Genomic DNA, 21,876 nt, shown 5'->3' with positions numbered 1-21,876 from the left:
GCCACTATAAAAATAATCATAATAAGTAAATTTGTGTGGTGCAAGGTTTATGCAAACAACAAATAAAGGCCTACATAAACTTTTGACATCCTCTTATAGCAGGAAATCATGTTTTTTCTATTGTATGGACTGGAGCAACGGAGGATATAGATTCTTAAATTATGGGCTATGAAAAACATTTCTTAATTTGTCATACATCATTTGAAAGATATTTCTAATCTATAAATTGCAACAAACTTGTAATTAACACTTAAATTTAAAATTGAGTTATTCTTAGACATTTTTGAAATAGTAGTTTTAGCCATTAATTCTCAGGAATATGTTGTATTTCACATTGTTGTGAAATTCTATAGAGGTATAGAGGGTTAACTGAAATTATAAGATTTAAAATGTTGTCCTCCTGGCCTGCAGGCGATTTCTGATGACAGTAAGGCAGGCCCTAGTCCAGAGGTCTTCAATCCTGCTCCTGGAGGGCCACAGTTTAGTTCCAACCTGCTTCAGCACACCTGCCTTTGTATATTCAAGCGATCCTGAAGAGCTTGATGAGCTGTGTGTTTCAGGTGTGTTTGATTAGGGTTGGAACTAAACTCTGCAGGACAGTGGCCCTCCAGGAGCAGGATTGAAGACCTCTGCCCTAGTCAGGCAAGTGAGGATCTGCAGGAGGGCAGCCACAAAACATACTTTGCTGAAGACATGAAGTTTTGGTGGGTGATTGGCATACTAGTCAAATAATAGTATGATCATGCATTGCTAGTGGTGATCAGGTAGGCCTTTGTTTACCTTTGTTCATTGTTGTTTATCCATGATTTCAAATAAGAATCCCCCAATGGCTTTTTAGTGCAAATCATTAGCCCAAATTACGCAAAGTAACTACTTGAGCACTAGTTAAAGCCCAAATTACGCAAAATAACGAATTTAGTTTAAATCATTTGCTGACAGCTTGGTCCCCCCCAGTTAAAAAATCCTATCTGCGCCACTGGGTCGCACGTGGGTTGAGAGCTCCGGAATCCCTCCTCCGGCCGATGATCAAATTGTGTATTAGAAACTTTGATTAGTTCAAGTGAACGTGCATTTTGTGATAATCTCTGAACCGTTCTCCTAATGTCTAAACCATCTTAACAGTGTGGAGCGTAGGGGTGTCCTGCCTTGTTTATTTTGTAAATTGTTTGATCTCTGTTTTTGGGCAGGGAGTTAGGTAAGATAAATGTATTTTCTTTTGTTATTTGAGTAAGTTATTAATTTCCCCTTTTACTTTTTATATTCGTTTTGTTTGTTATTTTGGCCTTTTGGACACCCTGAAGATTTGCTCTTTATTTCACTTGTTATTCTTTAATAAATTTCTTACTTTTGATTTAATTTTGTGCATGAGTTTTTTTGATTATCGACCGGAGTGATTCGTTGCTGGGGTTCCATACCACAACCCAATAGTTATTTATTACGCCTCTTTAGTGATTTATATTCCCCTAGAGTCGGGGCGTAATAGTGGTCCCGGCCCAGGCAGCGAGTGCAGATGATGTGACGTTCCCCGTCCGGGAGAAGGTCTCTGCACGACGCGCAGGAAGGCATTTGAAACAACGCCTCAGAAAATTGCTCTTTTACAAGTGTCGCGGGGCGAACAGATGTAAAGATACTTGCGTGTGTGGCACGCCGGATGGCTCAGTAGGATGGCGTTCGAAGGCGGCTGAAGGTGCCGACGTCCTCGTAGCAATCCCGCTGGTATGCTTTTCGACGGCGGCGAAGGCTTCAATAATCCGGAGGATCCAGCGAAGAAGGTGTTCGCTGAAGGAGATTAAATCTAAAGAACTCTCATGACAGGGCGCCCAATAAATAGCTCTTGGCCACGCCCATCTTGGCGGGCTCTGACGCGCGCGGACGCGAAGCGCGCTCATTGGTCGCGCATTCAGAGTCGCCCCGTCATTGGTTCGAGCAAGTTGCCGCAGCACAGCCAATGACCGAGCTTCCTTCATTCATTGCTGTCAGCTGTGCAGCTGCAATGCGTTTTACATAAAGACTTCAATATTCTCGAGAAAAGGAGTTTTCCCATAGCGTAAGCTACTTACGCAATAGGAGAGACCTCTCGAAAGGGAACAATTTTAAGTATGTTATAAAGTCCATTGTTATTATAAGCCCGTTCAAAAGAACTGTAGGCCTAATACTTTTCCTTACCTGTAATGCTTTTAATTGATTACTATTTTAAAGGACCCATTAAATAACCTAAGGGGCTATATATAACTCAATGTACCATAATGCATAAAGTAGTGTAAAGTAGTTATACTTGTGTTTAATGAGAAGACTGCCATCATGTCAGGTACATCTCTGTAAGTCCTGTGTTAGGCAGCTGAGGTGGCTCTCATCTGACTCATATCCACAGTGATCAGATGCCGTCTCACAGTCCTGTATGTCTGTACTTCTTTAGGTTACCCTTGTTGGGTTTGGTTTTCATGAGACGTCTTAAAAAAATTATCGTTCAAAAGTTTGTGGTCTGTAAGATTATTTTATGTTTTCGAAAATCTCTTATGCTCACCATAGCTGTATTTATTTGATCAAAAATACAGTAATATTGTGACATTTTATTACGACTTAAAATTACAGTTTTCTATTTGAATATATGTTCAAATTAAACATTTTCCTGAGATGGTAAAGCTGAATTTAGTCTTCAGTGTTAAATGATCCTCCAGAAATCATTCTAATATGCTGATTAAAAAACGTTTCTTATTATTATCAATGTTGGAAACAGTTGTGCTGATTAATATTTTTTCTGGAAACGTATGAGCTATTACTTAATTACTTAACCAACAGCAGACAATACAACAATGCAACTTTTTGTAATTCCCCTGTGATCATATGAACAGAAAACCTGTTTATATGATTATTAAGCCATTAAAAAGATACTAATTAATCTGACAAATAATTCTCATGAGATCATTTGAACAAAACCAATGAGAATATTTTAGATATTACAACTAGAAGAACAGGAAAAAGAACAAGAACAAAAACAGCAAAAATATCCAACTCTTAAAAATGTCTCTGTTACGTATGTAAACCTCGTTCCGAGACGTAGTCGACGTGTCGACTGATTGGGATCACGCTTAGGGAGCCTGTCATCTTCGAGTACTGTTAAAATTAGCCAATCTGAATATTATAATGAAATGGACACTTAATACAATACATTATTAACAGAAACATTGAACATTGTACACACATCTAAAAAATTTTTTTTGCTGTGGGACAAAGTGAGACTAGCCTCCAATCAAATGCCATGTATGTAGATATTATGTTTATATAGTGGATCAATGCAAATAACACAATAGATGTTTTGGAACTTTTGATATTTATTGCCCCTCAACAGCCCACAACTGGGCAAAATTAAATTAAGCTTGTTAAGCAATATACCAAAAAGAAATAACAAATATATACACTCTTATAGTGGTCGACCGATATATCGCCACGGCCGATATATCAGCCGATATTTCGCCACGGCCGATATATCGGCCGATATTTGGCTTTTTTAAAACATCGGCATCGGCCGATAAGTTTTTCTGATTGGCCGATGTGTTGGAAGCGGGACTTTTATTTTGACGGCGCTGCAGACTTTTATTTTGACGGGCGGCGCTGAGAACACCACACAAGAAGAGAATGGCAGCGCCTGAATCTGATCACACAGCGCTCACTCACATTCTCCGTCTCTCTGTCAGTCATATCGAATAGTTTGTTTGACAGAACCGGTGGCTACAGAACTGGTAATCAAAGAAAGTAAATGGTATGTAAAAAAGTTATGCGTTTGCTTTTATATTATTTGTAACCGAAAAGCCAAACAATCAGGCTAAAATACTTTCTCATTTACCGTCAACATTCAGCAAATGCGCATCTACATCATTTAAACAAATCTCTGAATATCTAATAAACATTTAATTTCACAAACCTTGCAGATTTAATCGAATCCAGCTGTGATATCTTGTGAAGTGTGCATTTGTAGCCTGCATAAACGTGTTCCTGCGAGTGACGGTGCGTGCGAAGTGAGATCAGCCTCACAGGAGACGCCATCGAAAAACTTTAAATCCTTCATTTTAAAATATGCTGTGCTATATCCAGTTGCCCACTGTGCCATATTAATGTCGTTTTCACTGTGTGCTGTATGTAAAATTAGCGTTACTTTGTCAAAAGTCAAAGTGAAAAAAATATGATTATCAGTGCGCATGAAATTACCAGGTTACTGAGTGCCCTGTTACAGTGTTTACTTCCTTTTTATTTACATATTCATATATTTTTAAACAATTACTTTATTTGTGAAAAATACTGTACTAGGATTGCAGATTCAAGAAGTTGCCATCTAAAGTATAGGGCCTAAGCATGTTTATTTTAAATATTTTTAAATATTTATTACATTAATCTAATTTATTAAGTATTGATTTATATAAATATAAAGTGTGTGTGTGTATATATATATATATATATATATATATATATATATATTATATGTGTGTGTGTGTGTATTAGGGATGCAGCGATTACCGGATTTCACAATTAACCGCGCTTTAAAACGTCACGGTTAATTAATCGTAAAGACTATGCTACACCGAGTGTTCTGCACGGAACGGAACTTTTGCAACAAACGAAAACAAGGTTACACCAGCGGTGCGCCAGCTTAATGCCGTGCTCGTCAACCACTATGGCAGAGGGACTAGCAGCGACGCTCTATTCCCACCGAAAAAACGCCTTAAGGGCCTGTTCACAGATCGCGTCTTTTGCGCGCTCAAGTTCGTTATTTCAAATGTAAGTGTGCGGCATGCTCGCTCATAAGGGAAGCGGCGCGCTCGTTTTTTCCAAGCGCGTGCGCGCCGCATCGAGATAAAAACATCTCTACTTTTCATAATGCCGCAAGCGCACCTTAGGTCAAGTGACAAGAACCAACACAGCAACGACAGACGCCTCCGGAGCGCAACCGCCCTAGCGCTTTGGAAAAAGGAGAACGTGGCGTGCAACTTTCAGCTTTCAGTGCAACGTAAAAAAACAACAACCAAAAAACAGCGGAATGTTTTGGTTACCCAAGTCTGTGGAAAAAAGAATGTGACGTGCTCTCAAGAGTTTCAGTCACTGAACATTTAACTTAATATCCTATTACTTTCTCCTATAAATGTTAGGTTTTGTAGTTTTAATATGCCCGGTGTAAAACACTAACATAAGATCAGGGCCGTGTAGACTTCTAGGACTACCAATTAACTGCATTTCAGTTATTAATAACACTACATGAGAGATGTTCTCAGTTTCTTTCTATAATTTTTACTTAAACTTCAAACAAACAAACCAAAATAATGAGATTATAATAGATGATTTTCTAAAGGCACATGTAAAATTTGGATTAATAATTTAAAAAAAGAGTATTAAAATAAGTACAATAATATTGGAGTGGATAACATGTGGACTATATTTGTTTTCTTTTAAAAGAAATACATAGTTAATATTTAGCTTACATTTAATTCAATAGAGCCAAATACTTTGTTTATTCTTATTTTCATTGGGATTTATTATCCCTTTATTTGTTTTTAAGTCAAATACCAACAAGATATTGTTTTCATGTTATCAAGTTTTCTACCTCAGGTTGAAAATAAATTTAGAACAAACTAAACACTTAATCATTTTGTGATCTATTTCAATCAAAGAGCCCTGCAGCCATTGACTTAAATTGTTATTTTAAAAGAAAAATGCTGGATGTTTACAAAGCACTTCTCTTTAATTCCAAAGGAAGAGATTGATTATCGTTTGTCATTTTATAATTTTGTACTGTGTTGTGGCAAATAACACATGAAAATCTAGTGTTGAGTGTTCATGTGATATTATACATATAGTGTTGTGAAATTAATTGATGCATAATAATCGTGATAATCGTTAAATCGTGATTATTTCTCAGACAATAATCGTACTTACAAAATCTGTAATCGTTGCATCCCTAGTGTGTATATATATATATATATATATATATATATATATATATATATATATATATATATATACATGTGTGTTTGATATATAAATACCGGCTTTATATCGTCCATCGGCCACCCTGCTCTCTAAGATATCGGCATCGGCCATCAAAAAAACCATATCGGTCGACCACTACACACTTTGTAGTGCAAATAAAACAAAAAAAATTGGATTATTTGGGCTCATCGCCATACCTGTTTCTCGTTGACTGACTGGCTTGTGTTGTTCCTTGTGTGTCCTGTCCTGTCCGACTATGCGTTATGATGGGTCGTTCGCAATTCATGAGCATTAGCCGTTAGTGATGATGGGTCGTTCGCGAATGAGCGTTAGTGATAATGGATCGACTCGTTTGCGAATGAGCTTTTGATGGGTCGACTCTAAGAGCCGGCTCTTTTAGGTGAACGTCGGGAGCTGGCTCGCATATCTGAAGAGCCAACTCTATTTTTACAAATTTAGCCTATAGAAATTAAATAATTATGTAATAAAAATGAAATATTATAGTCAAAGTCCTTTAAAGAGCCGTTTGTGAGCAAGAAGAGCCGGCTCTTTTCAGTGAGCTGAGTCAAAAGAGCCGAATGCCCATCACTATATGCATGCTTTCGAACACCCGCCCAACTCTACCTCTGATTGGCTTACAATGACATTTTACTCTACCTCACTATGATCCTCTGATCACCCATCTCACACGGCACCGTAGCGTGGCGTGGTAATGGGGACTCCACCTTCATGCATGAAGGCGAGTCTCGATCTCAACACTGCGATAGTCATGTTCTCGCAATGAGAACATGAACTATCCACAAAACCAGCGTGGTGAAAAAAAAAAGAATTATATATATATATATATATATATATATATTGGTATATATATATATATATATATATATACACCATTGTGTCAGTCAGCGGGGGGGACAGGGAACGACCGCATCCAGAAACGCACAGATGGAATGACATCTTGAAAAAGACGCAAATGGGACCCGTCAACAGTGCCGGAGCACACAGGGGAATGACCGCGGCAACACTGAACAGTGAACTGAAACAGTGAAGCACTCACTTCTTTGCCCTCTACCAACCGTCAACAAACACACAGAAATGATACTGTAAAAACAGCAGTTGAGAGCTCAGAAGCTCGCGATCAATGCTGCACTCGCGCAGTAGAACCACCAGCACTGGGAGTCGTTGAAAACTTCAACACTCTTCAGAGACATCGACACCGATCGGCTTCGAAGCGAAAAACGACTGGTGCATGCATGTAAGATGCAGTGTGTAAGATGCAGATCTCGCACGCCAATGTGCATTGGCTCGTTTTAACACATATACATATACACTAGATGTCGCCTTGGCTACGGCAATTCATTGGAACGAATGCGTCAATAGAGCCGCCATCATGGAATCAGAATCAGAAAGAGCTTTATTGCCAAGTGTGCTTGCACACACAAGGAATTTTCCTTGGTACTGAGGCTTCCAGTGCACATATACAAATACAGATACAACTAGTAATAGTAATACAAATAGTAATACAAATTCTACAAATAAAATTATAAAAAATATGAAAATACTATAAAAATATATGGTCACAGTTGGGTTTTGTCAGAATAAACATTTACAGATAATGAAAATATTTACAGTATTTTGTATAGTATGAATAAATATAAATATCACCTGAATTTTTAAGATATTGCACTACACAGTGGGAGTATTGCACTTACAGGCATATGACTTGGGAGATATGTTAACTGTTCAGAAGGGAGATGGCCTGTGGGAAGAAACTGTTCCTGTGCCGAGATGTTCTAGTGGCCAGTGATCTGAGTCGCCGTCTTGACGGTAACAGTTCAAACAGGAGGTGTCCAGGGTGAGTGGAGTCTGTGATGATTTTACCTGCTCTCTTCCTCACTCTGGAAGAGTACAGGTCCTGGAGGTTTGGCAGGGGGGCACCAATAATCCTCTCCGCAGTCCGGACTGTCCGTTGTAGTCTCCTGATGTCTGATTTGGTAGCTGAACCAAACCAGAGAGTGATGGAAGTGCATAAAACAGACTCAATAACGGCTGAGTAGAACTGAATCAGCAGCTCCTGTGGCAAGTTGAACTTCCTCAGCTGGCGAAGGAAGTACAGTCTCTGCTGGGCCTTTTTCACAGTGGAGTCAATGTGATTGTCCCACTTCAGGTCCTGAGAGATGATAGTGCCCAGGAACCTGAATGACTCCACTGCTTCCACAGTGCTGTTCATGATGGTGAGTGGGGGGAGTGCTGGGCTGTTCCTCCTGAAGTCCACGATCATCTCCACTGTTTTGAGCGTGTTCAGCTCAAGGTTGTTATAGCTGCACCAGACAGCCAGCTGTTCAACCTCCAGTCTGTAAGCAGACTCGTCACCGTTTTGGATGAGACCGATGACAGTGGCGTCGTCTGCAAATTTCAGGAGCTTGACAGTATGGTCTTTAGAAGTGCAGTCATTAGTGTACAGGGGGAAGAGCAGTGGGGAGAGAACGCACCCTTGGGGGGCTCCGGTGCTGATTGTGAGTGTCTTGGATGTGTGTTACCCCAGTCTCACTCGCTGCTGCCGGTCCGTCAGGAAGCTGGTGATCCACTGACAGATCGAGGATGGCATGGAGAGCTGGGTCAGTTTGGCTGTGAGAAGACCAGGCATGATGGTATTGGAGGCCGAACTGAAGTCCACAAAGAGGATCCTTGCATAAGTCCCTGGTCTGTCCAGATGTTGCAGGATATAATGCAGTCCCATGTTGACTGCATCATCCACAGACCTGTTTGCTCTGTAAGCAAACTGAAAGGGATCCAGTAGGGGTCCAGTGATGTCCTTCAGGTGGGCCAGCACCAGTCTTTCAACCGACTTCATGACCACAGACGTGAGAGCGACAGGTCTGTAGTCATTAAGTCTAGTGATTTTGGGTTTTTTGGGGACAGGAGTGATAGTGGAGCGTTTGAAGCAGCAGGGAACTACACATTGCTCCAATAATCTATTGAAGATCCGCGTGAAGACCGGGGCCAGTTGGTCAGCGCAGGCTTTTAAACAAGCAGATGAGATGCCGTCTGGGCCTGAGGCTTTCCTAGTCTTCTGTTTTTTGAAGACTCTGTTCACGTCCTCCACGGGGGGGGGAGTGGGAGTGCAGGAGGTGATGGTGAATGTGTGAAGTGCAGGTCAGAGCCGGTGTGTGGTGTGAATGAGGGCTTTTCAAACTGGCAGTAAAATGAATTTAAATCATCAGCCAGGTGTTGATTGTCCACAGATCGAGGGGAAGGTGACTTGTAGTTGGTGATGTTCCTCAGGCCATTCCAGACTGATGATGGGTCGTTGGATGAAACGTTGGAATAGTTCGTTGGAATAGTTTATCAGAGTAGTTCCTTTTAGCAACTCTGATCTCCTTTGTCAATCTGTTTCTGGCCTGGTTATACAAGATTTTATCCCCACTTCTGTAAGCATCCTCTTTTGCATTACAAAGGTGTTTGAGTTTCCCAGTAAACCATGGTTTATCATTAGTGAATGATAAGAATGTCCTAGTAGGAATGCATGTATCCTCACAGAAATTTATATATGTTACAGTATCTGTGAGCTCATCCAGATCGTTGGTAGCAGCTTCAAAAACAGTCCAATCAGTGCAATCAAAGCAGGCCTGTAGATTCTGCTCTGCTTCATTAGTCCATCTTTTTACAGTCCTTATTACAGGTTTAGCTGATTTCAGTTTCTGCCTGTAGGTCGGTATGAGATGAACCAAACAGTGATCAGAGAGCCCCAAAGCTGCCCGTGGGACCGAGTGATACGCATTTCTTATTCTGGTGTAACAGTGGTCCAGTATATTACTGTCTCTGGTGGGACATGTAACGTGCTGTCTGTATTTTGGTAGTTCATGGGAAAGATTTGCTTTGTTAAAATCCCCAAGAATGATTAAAAGAGAGTCTGGGTACGTTTTTTCCGTTTCAGCTATTTGTTCAGCCAGCTGTTGTAGCGCCGCGCTCACGCACGCGTCTGGAGGGATGTAAACATTCACGAGAATGAAAGAGGAAAATTCCCGAGGCGAGTAGAAGGGTTTAGGGGAGAACCGGGGCGAAAGTAACACCGGACGAAAGTAACAAAGCGATTTTCTCTGAGCCCTGATTACAATTTCGTTTCAAGCTATGACAGCAGATTCAGCACGCAGCCAGTGACGGAGACGCTAAATATCACGTCATTTCATCATTGTTTCCCTCGGATAGATCCGGAAAGCTGTTTCCGAGTACGGTAAGTAAATTACTGAAGCGGTACTTTTTTTCTATTTACAAGTTGTTTTTCTCTTTTCATGTGTCGCATTAATGATCAATCCACGGGTTATTTAGTGGTGCAAAACACACAGACAAGTTTGCCTTGTCAGAGTTTTTAAGTATACAAGTAATTCGGGTTTAAATGTCAGGAGTTCCAGTCGGTACGAAAGTAACACTTGTTACTTTCGTCCCGCTGCTAATGAGGTGATTTTCTCTGTGTTGCAGAGTGTATTAAAAACATGTCATATTATACCAACAGAATATGCCAAGAATGATGGTCAGAAAGACAGACAGAGGTCTAATTCTGAAAGGTCACATGAAATATGCCATGTCACTTTGCTCCGATACTGCAGGAGAAGTGCAGAAAACAGTAGGGAGAAGACTAGACCGCCAGGGTACAGGTCACACTCCAAAGTCTTCTCTGTGGACCAAGAGAGGAAGCTGGAGGTTTACATTAAGAGGGCAGCTGATATTTATTTTGGCCTGTCTCCTAAGGAGGTCAGTGTTGTAGCCTACAGTAAAAACACTCAAGATGCAGCTCACTTACACTGCTTTTACTAGAACTAGTTTAAGATATTCTTAGATTTGTATATTCTTTAAGTAGATTTTCATTTTATATATATATATATTTTTTTTTTACATTACATTTAATTTTTCCACTGTCTGTAAAGCTGCTGTACCATGTAAAAATCCCTAGTGCAGGATCAGTAAAGTCTTATTTTATCTTATGTCATAAACAATGTCCCTCTAAACATTTTTTTTTAACTGTTTTAGGTGCGCAGATTTGCATATGAGTTGTCCAGCAGATATGGGTGCAAATATCCGAGTGGATGGGATGCCATCAAGATGGCGGGAAAGGACTGGCTCACCTCCTTCCTTCAAAGGAACAACACCTTATCTATTCGTAGACCCCAAGCCACCAGCATGTCCCATTCCACTAGCTTCAACAGAACAAATGTGTCGTCTTTTTTTAAGAATTTGCAGACAGTTCTTGCCCGCTACCTTTTTGAAGCAAAGGACATTTGGAATGTGGATGAAACAGGTAAAGTTTACAATTCATTAAAACTAAAAAAAAGTTACAATGTTTCAGTGGTTTAAAATACATGGGACAAATCTATTGTTATATAAAATTTAATAAACAGACCGTGATAATAAATACATACTGTAGCCTATACAGATAAATATATACAGGTTATAAAACTATGAGGTGAATGAATATGTAATTCTATAAAAACACTACACTACACGCACACACACATACACTTAGCTATAATAAAACATACAAATAAACAAAAAAATATTAATACAGATATAGAGATAATAAAACAATAATGTTAAAATTAATATGTAACTATGTACAAACAATATCAATACACACACATCTAGGTATATAAACATTTACAAATGTTCTTGAAAGTTCATCAATTAATTTATAATTAAATTTCAGGTACCACAACAGTCCAGGTGCCAGGCAAAATTATAGCCACCAAGGGGAAGCGCCAGGTTGGTGCAGTGACCTCTGGGGAGAGTGGGACATTGGTCACCATTGCCCTTGCGGTTAATGCACAAGGCAATTGCATTCCCCCGTACTTCATTTTTCCCAGAAAGAAGTTCCAGGACCACTTTGTTATGAGTGGTCCCATCGGCTCTACTGGTTCTGCCAATAGTTCAGGGTGGATGCATGATGTAGACTTTCTTTCCTTTCTCCAGCACTTTGTCAGACACACCCGTGTGAACCTGGAGTCGAAGGTGCTGCTCCTCCTTGACAATCACTGGTCACATCTTTCTGTGGCAGCAATTGACTTTTGTCGGTCAAATGGCATAGTCCTCCTATCTTTCCCACCCTACTGCTCACATCGTCTCCAGCCGCTCGACAGGAGTGTATTCGGTCCACTGAAGCGCTATGTTAACACAGCAGCAGATCACTGGATGAGAACACACCATGGAAAAATGTTAACTATTTATGACATCCCAAACTTAGTGGCCAAAGCTCTGCCACGCGCAGCAACACCCAGCAACATCAGATCTGGCTTTGTGTGCACTGGCATCTGCCCCTTTAACCCAGATATTTTTGAGGAGCAAGACTTTTCACCTTCATATGTCACCAACCGCCCAGATCCTTCACAAGTACCATGTGCTCTCACACCACATTGCAACACAGACCCATACAGCCAGAGCCTGCTGCCAGAGTATCCTGCTGGCTCAACCAGGAACACCTGTTTAGTGTCTGCCATCCTTGACCACCCAGCTGTCTGTTCAGGTAAAATAGAATAAGATAGAACTTGTTTAGTCCTGAAGGATTTTAGTAAAATAATTACTAATATAGAATTGTGCACTTGATATTAATATTACTGTTTCTGTGTCCGCTGATTAAGCTGTCCCTCCTGAAGAAGCCGGAAGAGGTATGCTTGAGGTAAGTCACACTTCTGTCCAGGCATTCAGCCCAGAACCTGTACGTTCCTTTCCAAAGGCTGGTCCGAGAAAGGACACAAAACGGGGAGGCAAAAGGAGGTGAGGTTTTTGCTTTTTCCTGAGTATTTTATTTATGCTATCATGTGGACAGAGGATGAGCAATAACTGCCTGTAAATGTATACAAATGTTGACAGCATTTTTTCTCACTTTGAATGTTGCAGGTCAACGGCGATCCTCACGGACTCTCCGGTGAGGGCAGCTCTGGAGGAGGAGCAACAGAAGAGGATCCAGAAGAAGCCGCCTGCTCCAAAGAAAAGGCTCCTCACACCTCACACTCAAAACACTGCACCCACAAACACTGCACCCACAGATTCCTCGGACAAGGATGAGGAATGTCTTGTGTGTAAAGAAACATTCAGCTCATCCTTGCCTGGGGAAGTGTGGGTTCAGTGTCTCTTTTGCCAGCTCTGGTCACATAAAGTATGCACTGAGGGTGCAGAACATTATATCTGTCACAACTGTGACCATGAGTAGGCCTAGGCTAATGCCTTTTTTTAGTTCTTTTTTGTTTGGTTAGTTATGGTGTTATTTCTTTGCTGGTTTTGTTTCTAGGTTTCACTAGAGGAACGTTGAGGAACAGCTGATTTCGAAATGTCACCCTCACATTTTATCTCTCACATTTAGGTTAGCCATACATACCGTACATACAGACCAAATCTTTTCCACCTCCACCAATGAATTTGCAGTGTTTCCATCCACATGTTTTTATGCACAGTTTGAATTTTGATTATTTTATGCTAATTTCGTTAAATTTTCATATTGTTCATACGGTTGAATGTTTTATAAAATGGTTTGACATTGCCAATAAAAAGATATTCTAATCAAATCAAGTTTGTACTGTCTTATTTTTGAAACATTTGATGGAACTGAAATTTAAAATGAAAATGTAATTTAATATATTTTTTTGCAAAGATAAAGGACAAAATATGTTTGCAGTTACATATTAACGAAGTCATAGTCAGGTATATTTGATGAAAACAAGAGTAACACAAAAAAATCTAGCTTGTATTGTTCTGTTACTTTTGACCCACCTGTGTGTTACTTTCGTCCCTACTTACGGGGTCGAAAGTAACAATATGCAACTTATGTTCTAAGTGAAATTATACTTAAGTCAGTCGACATTTGTACAAAATACCACCTGGTATTGATAGACCATACTTGTGAGTTATTGACCACAGCAAAAATATAGCTCTGTCTAAAACAATATATTTTAAAATGGTGTTTTTCTGAAAAATGGTACTTTCGCCCCCGCTCTCCCTACAGTTTATTAAATGTGCCTCTAAATTAGGAGAGCACATCTTCTTCAGTGTTGTTACATCTGAACACCAACTTTCGTTAATGTAGAAACACAATCCACCACCTCTCGTTTTCCCCGTTAGCTCCGCGATGCGTTCCGCTCGGAACAGCTGGAAGCCCGGCAGATGTATTGCGTTCAGTCCCGGCGCCAGGACAAATGACTTGGGGCGGTAAAGTCGAGAACAGTTCAGACGGTTCTCGTTGATAGTTATCTTATTCATAAGTTTTTAGAAAAACCCTGCACGAACGCTCAGTCACATAATCATCATTCAGATCACCGCTAGGGGGGCTTGAGATCATCAAAGGGGGGGCTAACCCCCCCCAAGCCCCCCCTTGACGCCGGGCCTGATTGCGTTGTCTGGTATGGCTTCACTCAGCCAGGTTTCAGTGAAGCACAAAGCAGCAGAGTTTAAAAAATCCTTGTTAGTGTGGGTGAGGAGAAGAAGTTCATCCGTTTTGTTAGGAAGGGATCGGAGATTCGCGAGATGAATACTGGGGAGTGCAGTGCGCAGGCCGCGCTCGCGGAGTTTAACCAGTGCGCCGGCACGATTCCCGCGTTTGCGTCTGAACATGCGTTTGAACAACACCGCTGCCCCTCCGACGAGAATGTCCAGCAAAACGTCAGAATAATCAAAAACTGTAGAAAAGGTTTCTGGTGTGTGTTTCCTAATGTCCAGTAGTTCGTCTTTGGTGAAACTGATAGGAAAAGAATGACTAAACGCAGAACAAACGAATAAAAACAACACAATAGCTGGAGAGCTCCACACCGAGGCAGCCATCCGCGGCGCCATCTTGAATAGAGAGAACAGGAGAGCCCCTCCTCTTTAATGCATCAGCTTCAATGTAGGAAAAGGTCTAACGGAAATAAAATCACCATAAATCGTCATGAATGCGATTTTCTAGTTGTTTTGGTTCGTTCCAACGGTCAGACATGTATTTATCATTGAGTCCAGAGAAATGTAAAAAAAAAATTACAAAATTTCACATTCTTGTTAAATGTAATCCCTAGCTGTCTGGTTTTTAGATTTCATTCGTGTGAACATCCATACGCAGCACAAAAGTCCGGCATCATCCATGAATTCAGCGTTACCTAGCTACTTCCTATGACAAGACCCCTGTTCCAAGATGGCGGCAGTTTTGACGCATGCTTAGAACCCCAAGGCGACATCTAGTGTATATATCTATGGTTTTAACAGTACTCGAAGATGACATGCAGGCTCCTTAAGCAGGATCCCAATCAGTCGACACGTCGAACGTGAGTGACTGAAAGGGAACAAAGGTTCTTGACTCAATTTTATAGAACCATTTATGCCAAAAGGTTATATGTCTTACATGGTTGCATAAAACGTTCATGTTTAACAGTTTAACTCATAAAATTTTATCAAAATCAAAAGTGAATTAAAACAAAATTGGGAAGCCCTAAAAAGTTCTATATATGAAGTGCCTGACAGAACTCTTTAAAGTTCTATATAGAACATTTTCTTCTAAGAGTAAAAGTAAAAATTAGGTGCTTAAATTATGAACATTAGGTGAAATATTCACAGAGCCAACCAAAAGGACAAAATGTGAGTATTTGGCATGCAACAATGGCCCTTGTGCTCATCAATACAACTGCCATTCACAATAACACAGTATCATAAGTAGGCTATGTGTAACACTGTTCAAGATGTAGGCAAGAAGGAGGCAGGAACCGGCGAACATTTAAACATTTTAATAACAAAATATAACAAATACAAAATGAAAGTAAAAGACAGCAGCCCCTCACGGACGCCTGCTGTCACATATAACAAAACGAACACAACACAAGTCCAGGCTTAACCTCTCTTAATCTCCACTGTCGTCGCTCCTCCTTTTATGCTTCCGTTCCTCCGTGAGAGATACGAGACCAGTGCGTCGCGCAGGTGGCGCTCATCAGTAATCACGCCACCGGCCTCGTTGCGTTCTCTCACGGACCTTGGCCTCGTCCTGCTCGCCACAGTATGCAATTATTTTTGCGTAACAGGATGCATGTTCATGCTGTGTTTTTTCATTGATAGAACTGCTACAAGTTTGTGACCTATGATAGTTTTAAAAGGCTAAGAGGTATTGTTTAGAAAGCAGAAGTTTAAAATGCATTTAGTATGGAGTATTAAATCCTGTTTAAAATTAAGACTGATCAATTCTGGACTGAATTAAAATAGTGGGCAGAGTTGGATTCTCAGAGGACCGTCAGCAGACTGTAAACATCATTGCTGTCACTGGCGACGGGCGGTTGAGTGAGGATGGTGACATACAAATGATTCAGTTCAACCTGGAGGAAAAGTGAGTTTTAAAATGAGGAAAAATTATTGCATGCACATGTGCATCTTATTTACTCACCTCAGTTTGCTTTGATTCTTCACTGTTTCCTGCATAACAAGACACATCAGATATCAAATAATGACCATGGTAGTGTATTATTAGAATAATGGTAAGATGCAACATTTGCAAAATTATTATTTGATAGCACTTTATTTCAGTAGTCCACTTTAGACATTCTACTATAACTACATGTCAACTACCTCTCATTTGTCAACTAACTCTCATTAGTCTTAGTAAACTGTCTGCTTAATATCTCCTAACACTTTTACTATGATGGTCACTCAACAGATATTCTACTGAGTATAAGTAACTTTGCAAGTACATATAAACTTATTCAACTAACACCTAACCCTAACCTAAAAGTCTACTAATACTCTAATGAGAGTTAGTTCACATGGTTGCAAATTTTCTTATAGTTAGTAGAACTACAATGTCTAAAGCGGACCATCAAAATAAAGTGTAACCTAATATTTTTGTCAATTGCAATTGAGTTTGACAAGCATTCATGTTTATATATGTTTATATTCAACACATTTATATCAGAACAAGTGCAGATCAGAAGGTTTTTACAATAAAGTAAGCAGCATGAATATTATCCAATTTTTCATGATTCTGGTTGGAGCTTATTTATTAAGCAAATAATATGAAAACATCAGTGCCAGCTAAAGCAAAGGCTTGCAAATCACTATAACCGGTTTGCTATGATTTATGTAAGTAGCCTATAATAAATCATAATGCTATTTACATAAAATAATACACAAAATAAAATATATTGTATGGAGGTGATTCGTTTTACTCTTTACCTGGTTGAGAGGTGGATTGTACGGAGTTGATGGTTGAGTAAAATGCGGTATCTTCCTCACCAAACTAAATAACAAAGATTGATCTATTAAATAGTGTCAAATATTAAAATGATCCCATAAATGGTTGATAATGATAGTAACACTTACTGAGTCTGAACCGGCAATTGGTAAAGAAACTCCTACAAAACAGATGAAGATTTCAGCAAACCTTGACTTTAAAATGAATTTGACTTTTATTTTGATTATGGCTTACGTTTGGAGAAAAGTAAAAACTTACCCTGCTTTTTACTTTTTTTTTCAAGCCAAATCCTAGTAAATTTCACAAATATATTTTGTGCAACTCTTTATCCTTTACTTTTTTATAATTTCACCAATGATTTCATATATGCTCAAAATAAACTCAGAAACATCTCTACCTCTCGTCCTTTGGCCTTCCTGCGGTTAAGGAAACACCAAATCAAAGTGTCAAGTTGACTACTTTTTCATAATATCTATAAGCCACATTGAAGACATGGCAAAACATTTTTATACTTACGTGTACATCCGTATAAACAGATGCCCATGAGTCCAGTCAGTACAATTCCTCCACCAGTTGCAACCACAGCAATAGAGAAAAACATTTCTGTGTCAGACAAAGGTATAAAAGATTAGCAAGTAAAACACTGTTGCATTAATGTATTAAGTGTGAAAAATAATGATGCTGCCATTGGGTTTCTGATGAATTTGCTTCTTCATGGAAAAATGTAAGCCTCTGAGTAAAGTTACTTACTTTTATTTGAGTACTTTTTGATTTCAAGGCCTTCAACCATCAAGAGGAAATTTATAAAGGAGAAATTGACCATTAGCATATGTGTATTGTATTGAATGTTTATATAACATATTCAACTCTATTCATATAAAAATTTACATTTTAGCTAACAATTTCCCAGTAATTTTCCCTAGTATTTAGTAATTTCCCAGCTAACAAGGAACGTTCTTATAGAGCTTTGAGTAACATTCTGGCAAGGTTCTCTCAAAGAACTTATGGTCAAACATTTGTCCAGTAACATTAATAGAATGTTTGTTCAAATTTATCTGGTCTTTAATAATGTTCTCAAAACATTAGCACAAAAAATACATCACTTATACATCATTCATGGAGCATATTTTTTCCTGAAATGTTTTAGTTGGATGGTCGTCTAATGTTTTTTAAATATTACTAGTTGTTTCAAACAATGTTTGAAGAATGATATATTGGAATTCCATAATGTTCGCAAAACCAAGAAAAAACGTACAGAAAAAAATTGGAAATAATGTTTTCATAACTTTAGCAAAACGTTCTTAGAACATTTCTGTTAGTTTGGTTACCTGATGCAGGTTCAGTAGTTTCAGCAGGTGTAGTCGATTCCAGGTATGCTGAAGATTTGTAAATAAATAAATCAAATGTGTTTTGGTTACAGTAATATTACAGATTAAAAGAGAAGACCTGAGGACTTATCTGTAGTAACAAAACAAATGTAGATGAGTAGATTTAAAGCCAACCAATCACAATCTTTGATATATAATTATGAGAAAGAAAGAAGCACTTACTGGTTATCGGGTCTGTTGTGATTTCAGTACTGGATGTTACAACCAATGCTATTGAAACCACAGAACAAGTTTAACATTATTAATGGACAAAACGATAAGACGTAATGTTTACAAAACGAAAAAGAGTTATGTCGGTTGTAAGAATTGTACAATCAAGGCAACTCACAAGTTGTGTCCGTTGTCGATGCAGTCAACAAATTTGCTGAAATTAATGTTTATATATGAAATCGCAATGATCAATTTAGAAAGTGTTAGAATAAGAAAGACGTATTGGCTTTAAAAAGCCTTTAAAAACATTATTTTAACAATTAGTCTATATGCCATTGTAGGTGTATGAATACAAATTATTACAAGTTAAATCAGAAAAGCTGGAAATTCATTTAAAAATTCCACCTTCAGAGGTTCCATTGGAGATCAGTGTAGTTGGGCTGTCCTCTGTGATCGGTGACAAAGATGACATGGCAGCCAAACCTTATGAGATTAAAAAACCAACGAATTTAAGGAAACCAGGTAACTTACTTTGTAAAAATATATATATTGTTAGTGTATTGACTCTTGAATATGATTAAGACAAGTAAAGGTTTATATAAAAATGTAAAAGTCAAGTGTAGACTTAATATATATACTTCATAATAAATAATTGCAAGTGGGAAAATGAACGGAAATCGGTATTAATATATGTATTCTTACAGGGAACAATACATCTATATGCCATTGTACTCCTAAAAGGTCACATACAGAAATGATCTGTTAACATATCTATATATACATTACATTTTAGTCTTTCTCTTCCATGTTGACGGTCAAGGGTGTATACACGTTTTTGTACAATGCAAATACAAGGTTCACAACAATGACTTCAACTAAAGCCTATTGGATGTTTTAAAAAAGGGGAGGCGACAACTTCTATGCCCCACCCAACTTCCTGTTTCAGTTGGAAATACGTCAACACAGGAATCAAAATGTTTTAATGGGGTATTTAACTGGAGTAAAGCAACTGAAATGAATATGAATTATTACAAGTTAAATCAGAAAAGCTAGAAATTCAATAAAAATTCCACCTTCAGAGGTTCCATTGGAGATCAGTGTAGTTGGGCTGTCCTCTGTAATCGGAGACAAAGATGTCATGGCAGCCAAACCATATTAGATTAAAAAAACAACAAATTTAAGGCAACCAGGTAACTTACTTTGTAAAAATATATATATTGTTATATATATTGTTAGTGTATTGACTATTGAATATGATTAAGACAAGTAAAGGTTTATATAAAAATGTAAAAGTCAAGTGTAGACTTAAAAAATATATATACTTCATAATAAAAAATTGTGCAAGGGGGAAAATGAACAATAAGTCTATATGCCATTGTACTTCTAAAAGGTCACATACAGTAATTATCTGTTAACGGATATATACATTAAATTTTACAGTCTTTCTCTTCCATTTGACGGTCAAGGGTGTATACACGTTTTTGTACAATGCAAATACAAGGTTCACAAAAATGACTACAACTAAAGCCTATTGGCTGTTTTAAAAAAGGGGAGGCGACAACTTCTATGCCCCACCCAACTTCCTGTTTCAGTTGGAAATACGTCAACACAGGAATCAAAATGTTTTAATGGGGTTTTTAACTGGAGTTAAGCAACTGAGATGCTCCTTAGTGTTTTCTTAAGGGATATGAATATGAATTATTACAAGTTAAATCAGAAAAAATTAAAAATTCCACCTTCAGGGGTTCCATTGGAGATCAGTGTAGTTGGGCTGTCCTCTGTGATCGGAGACAAAGATGACATGGCACCCAAACCTTATGAGATACAAAAACATCTGCTTGGAAAAGAATAAACCACATTATCAATCTTTCTATTAAAAACAGTCTGTGATTAAACCGCTTACCTCTGAGCTTTACTGAGACTTTGTCGGAATGAGGTGAGGTTGCGTTTTCTCCTAAGCCATACACAGTATAGTAGCAGGATATGTTGACATGTGAAGTCTCTGGATCTTGTGACCACATGATCAGTTCGATGCTGGTAAGGGTGATGTTACACAATGCACTTGGTTTTTTATAGTTCTCCTTCCCTGCAGGATAGAACATGCATTCAGATACATGCTGATTCTCATGACCTCCACAGAACATCTGCACCTTTTCTCCATACGTGGCAAATGTAGGAAATATTGTCAGGTTGGCCCGCGGCAAATCTCTGAAAAAAGATGAGATACGTAAATGATTAATTCAGACTTCTTTAAATTCATTTTAAATTGAATTCATTAATTTAAAAAAACATATAAATTGTCTGTGCATGTGTTAATGTCATTAATTTAATATACATGTCCAATATACCACTTATTAATGGACAAGCCATTTTTTATTAAAATACACTGTAAAAAAGATTATTTTCATGATTTCTTGTCACAACTTTTTATCATTTGTCAAATCAAATTAGATAATGTGGGTCAGATAACATAATATTTTGAGTTTCTATTTGTTAAACTAATCTCATTAATCGAATTAACTCAAATATTCAAAGTTGTTTTGTTTGTTTTTGTTTTTTTTACTAGAGTATTGACTCTTAAATATGTTTAAGAGAAGTAAAGTTTTATATAATAATGTAAAGTCAAGTGTAGAGTTAAACATGTAAATACTTCATAATAAATTCATAATAAATAAATAGTGCAAGGGGGAAATAAACGGAAATCATTAATATGTATTCACAACTTACAGGGAACATTCTCAGAATTTTTATTTAGACATTCGTCTAATGTTTTTTTAAATGTTGCAATGTTATGCTATGTTATTTGTTTCAGAAAGAACAAAGAACATTCAAAAGTAACATTCTCATAATATTTGCCAAATTATAAAATGGAATTACAAATTAATGAAAAAAACTGTTTTGAACATTTAAAAATACTGAACATTTTGAATATTTAGAGAACATGAAAAAAATAACATTTTCAAAACTTAACGGGAACATTAGCAAATGTGATCATATTTTTCTTAGCTGGTTTAATATCATTTTAAAGCATGAGAGATCGCTTACCCTGTGATTTAACCTGCATTAAAAGTGGAAAGGTTATTAAGATGACCAGGGCCATTTCACTATGACACTGTGAACAAACTTTGCAAACTTTGCACTTTTGCAAAGTAGGAATCAAACTGCAGAAACAGG

General features: G+C 38.2%; 2 protein-coding genes across 5 annotated transcripts; one reads left to right on the top strand and one right to left on the bottom strand.

Annotated features, from left to right (window-relative positions):
- The first annotated feature begins 3,622 nt into the window (after positions 1 to 3,622).
- Positions 3,623 to 13,532, top strand: LOC143712127 (uncharacterized). Of its 4 annotated transcripts, none has more exons than XM_077204331.1 (7): positions 3,623 to 3,760; positions 9,917 to 10,213; positions 10,587 to 10,731; positions 11,008 to 11,275; positions 11,681 to 12,493; positions 12,609 to 12,744; positions 12,868 to 13,532. In XM_077204331.1, the coding sequence occupies exons 4-7, from the start codon at positions 11,080 to 11,082 to the stop codon at positions 13,178 to 13,180; spliced, it is 1,458 nt and encodes a 485-aa protein (XP_077060446.1). In that variant the 5' UTR covers positions 3,623 to 3,760; positions 9,917 to 10,213; positions 10,587 to 10,731; positions 11,008 to 11,079; the 3' UTR covers positions 13,181 to 13,532. The 4 variants fall into 4 exon arrangements, with proteins under 4 accessions (XP_077060446.1, XP_077060445.1, XP_077060448.1 ...); XM_077204330.1 differs by having other exon boundaries at positions 3,624 to 3,760; positions 10,109 to 10,213; XM_077204333.1 differs by lacking the exon at positions 9,917 to 10,213 and having other exon boundaries at positions 3,624 to 3,760.
- A 2,166-nt stretch (positions 13,533 to 15,698) lies between these two features.
- LOC143711841 (uncharacterized) lies at positions 15,699 to 21,826 on the bottom strand. Its single transcript, XM_077203903.1, has 16 exons — positions 21,748 to 21,826; positions 20,606 to 20,908; positions 20,439 to 20,516; positions 19,776 to 19,817; positions 19,108 to 19,185; positions 18,881 to 18,916; positions 18,715 to 18,762; positions 18,493 to 18,540; positions 17,915 to 17,944; positions 17,681 to 17,767; positions 17,562 to 17,580; positions 17,423 to 17,454; positions 17,293 to 17,324; positions 17,146 to 17,209; positions 16,361 to 16,389; positions 15,699 to 16,292 (listed from the first exon to the last, which is right to left on the bottom strand). Exons 1-16 carry the CDS (start codon positions 21,800 to 21,802, stop codon positions 16,200 to 16,202), a joined length of 1,074 nt encoding a protein of 357 aa, XP_077060018.1. The 5' UTR covers positions 21,803 to 21,826; the 3' UTR covers positions 15,699 to 16,199.
- Between the last annotated feature and the right edge of the window lie 50 nt (positions 21,827 to 21,876).

The sequence above is a fragment of the Siphateles boraxobius genome, unplaced genomic scaffold (genome assembly GCF_051911475.1).
Source record: "Siphateles boraxobius isolate OS27281-9 unplaced genomic scaffold, OSU_SipBor_1 5, whole genome shotgun sequence".
Taxonomy (NCBI): Eukaryota; Metazoa; Chordata; class Actinopteri; order Cypriniformes; family Leuciscidae; genus Siphateles; species Siphateles boraxobius.
Note: the sequence above shows the minus strand (reverse complement) of the source record. Positions and strands in the feature narration are given on the sequence as shown.

Coding starts and splice junctions, on each gene's coding strand:
- LOC143711841 (XM_077203903.1), bottom strand. CDS start 21,802: ATGGCCCTGGTCATCTTAATAACCTTTCCACTTTTAATGCAGGTTAAA. Junction 19,186..19,775: donor CTCCAATGGAACCTCTGAAG/GTGGAATTTTTA, acceptor TAATCTCATAAG/GTTTGGCTGCCATGTCATCT. Junction 17,945..18,492: donor AACTACTGAACCTGCATCAG/GTAACCAAACTA, acceptor TGATGGTTGAAG/GCCTTGAAATCAAAAAGTAC.
- LOC143712127 (XM_077204334.1), top strand. Junction 11,276..11,680: donor TTGGAATGTGGATGAAACAG/GTAAAGTTTACA, acceptor ATTAAATTTCAG/GTACCACAACAGTCCAGGTG. Junction 12,494..12,608: donor CCACCCAGCTGTCTGTTCAG/GTAAAATAGAAT, acceptor CCGCTGATTAAG/CTGTCCCTCCTGAAGAAGCC.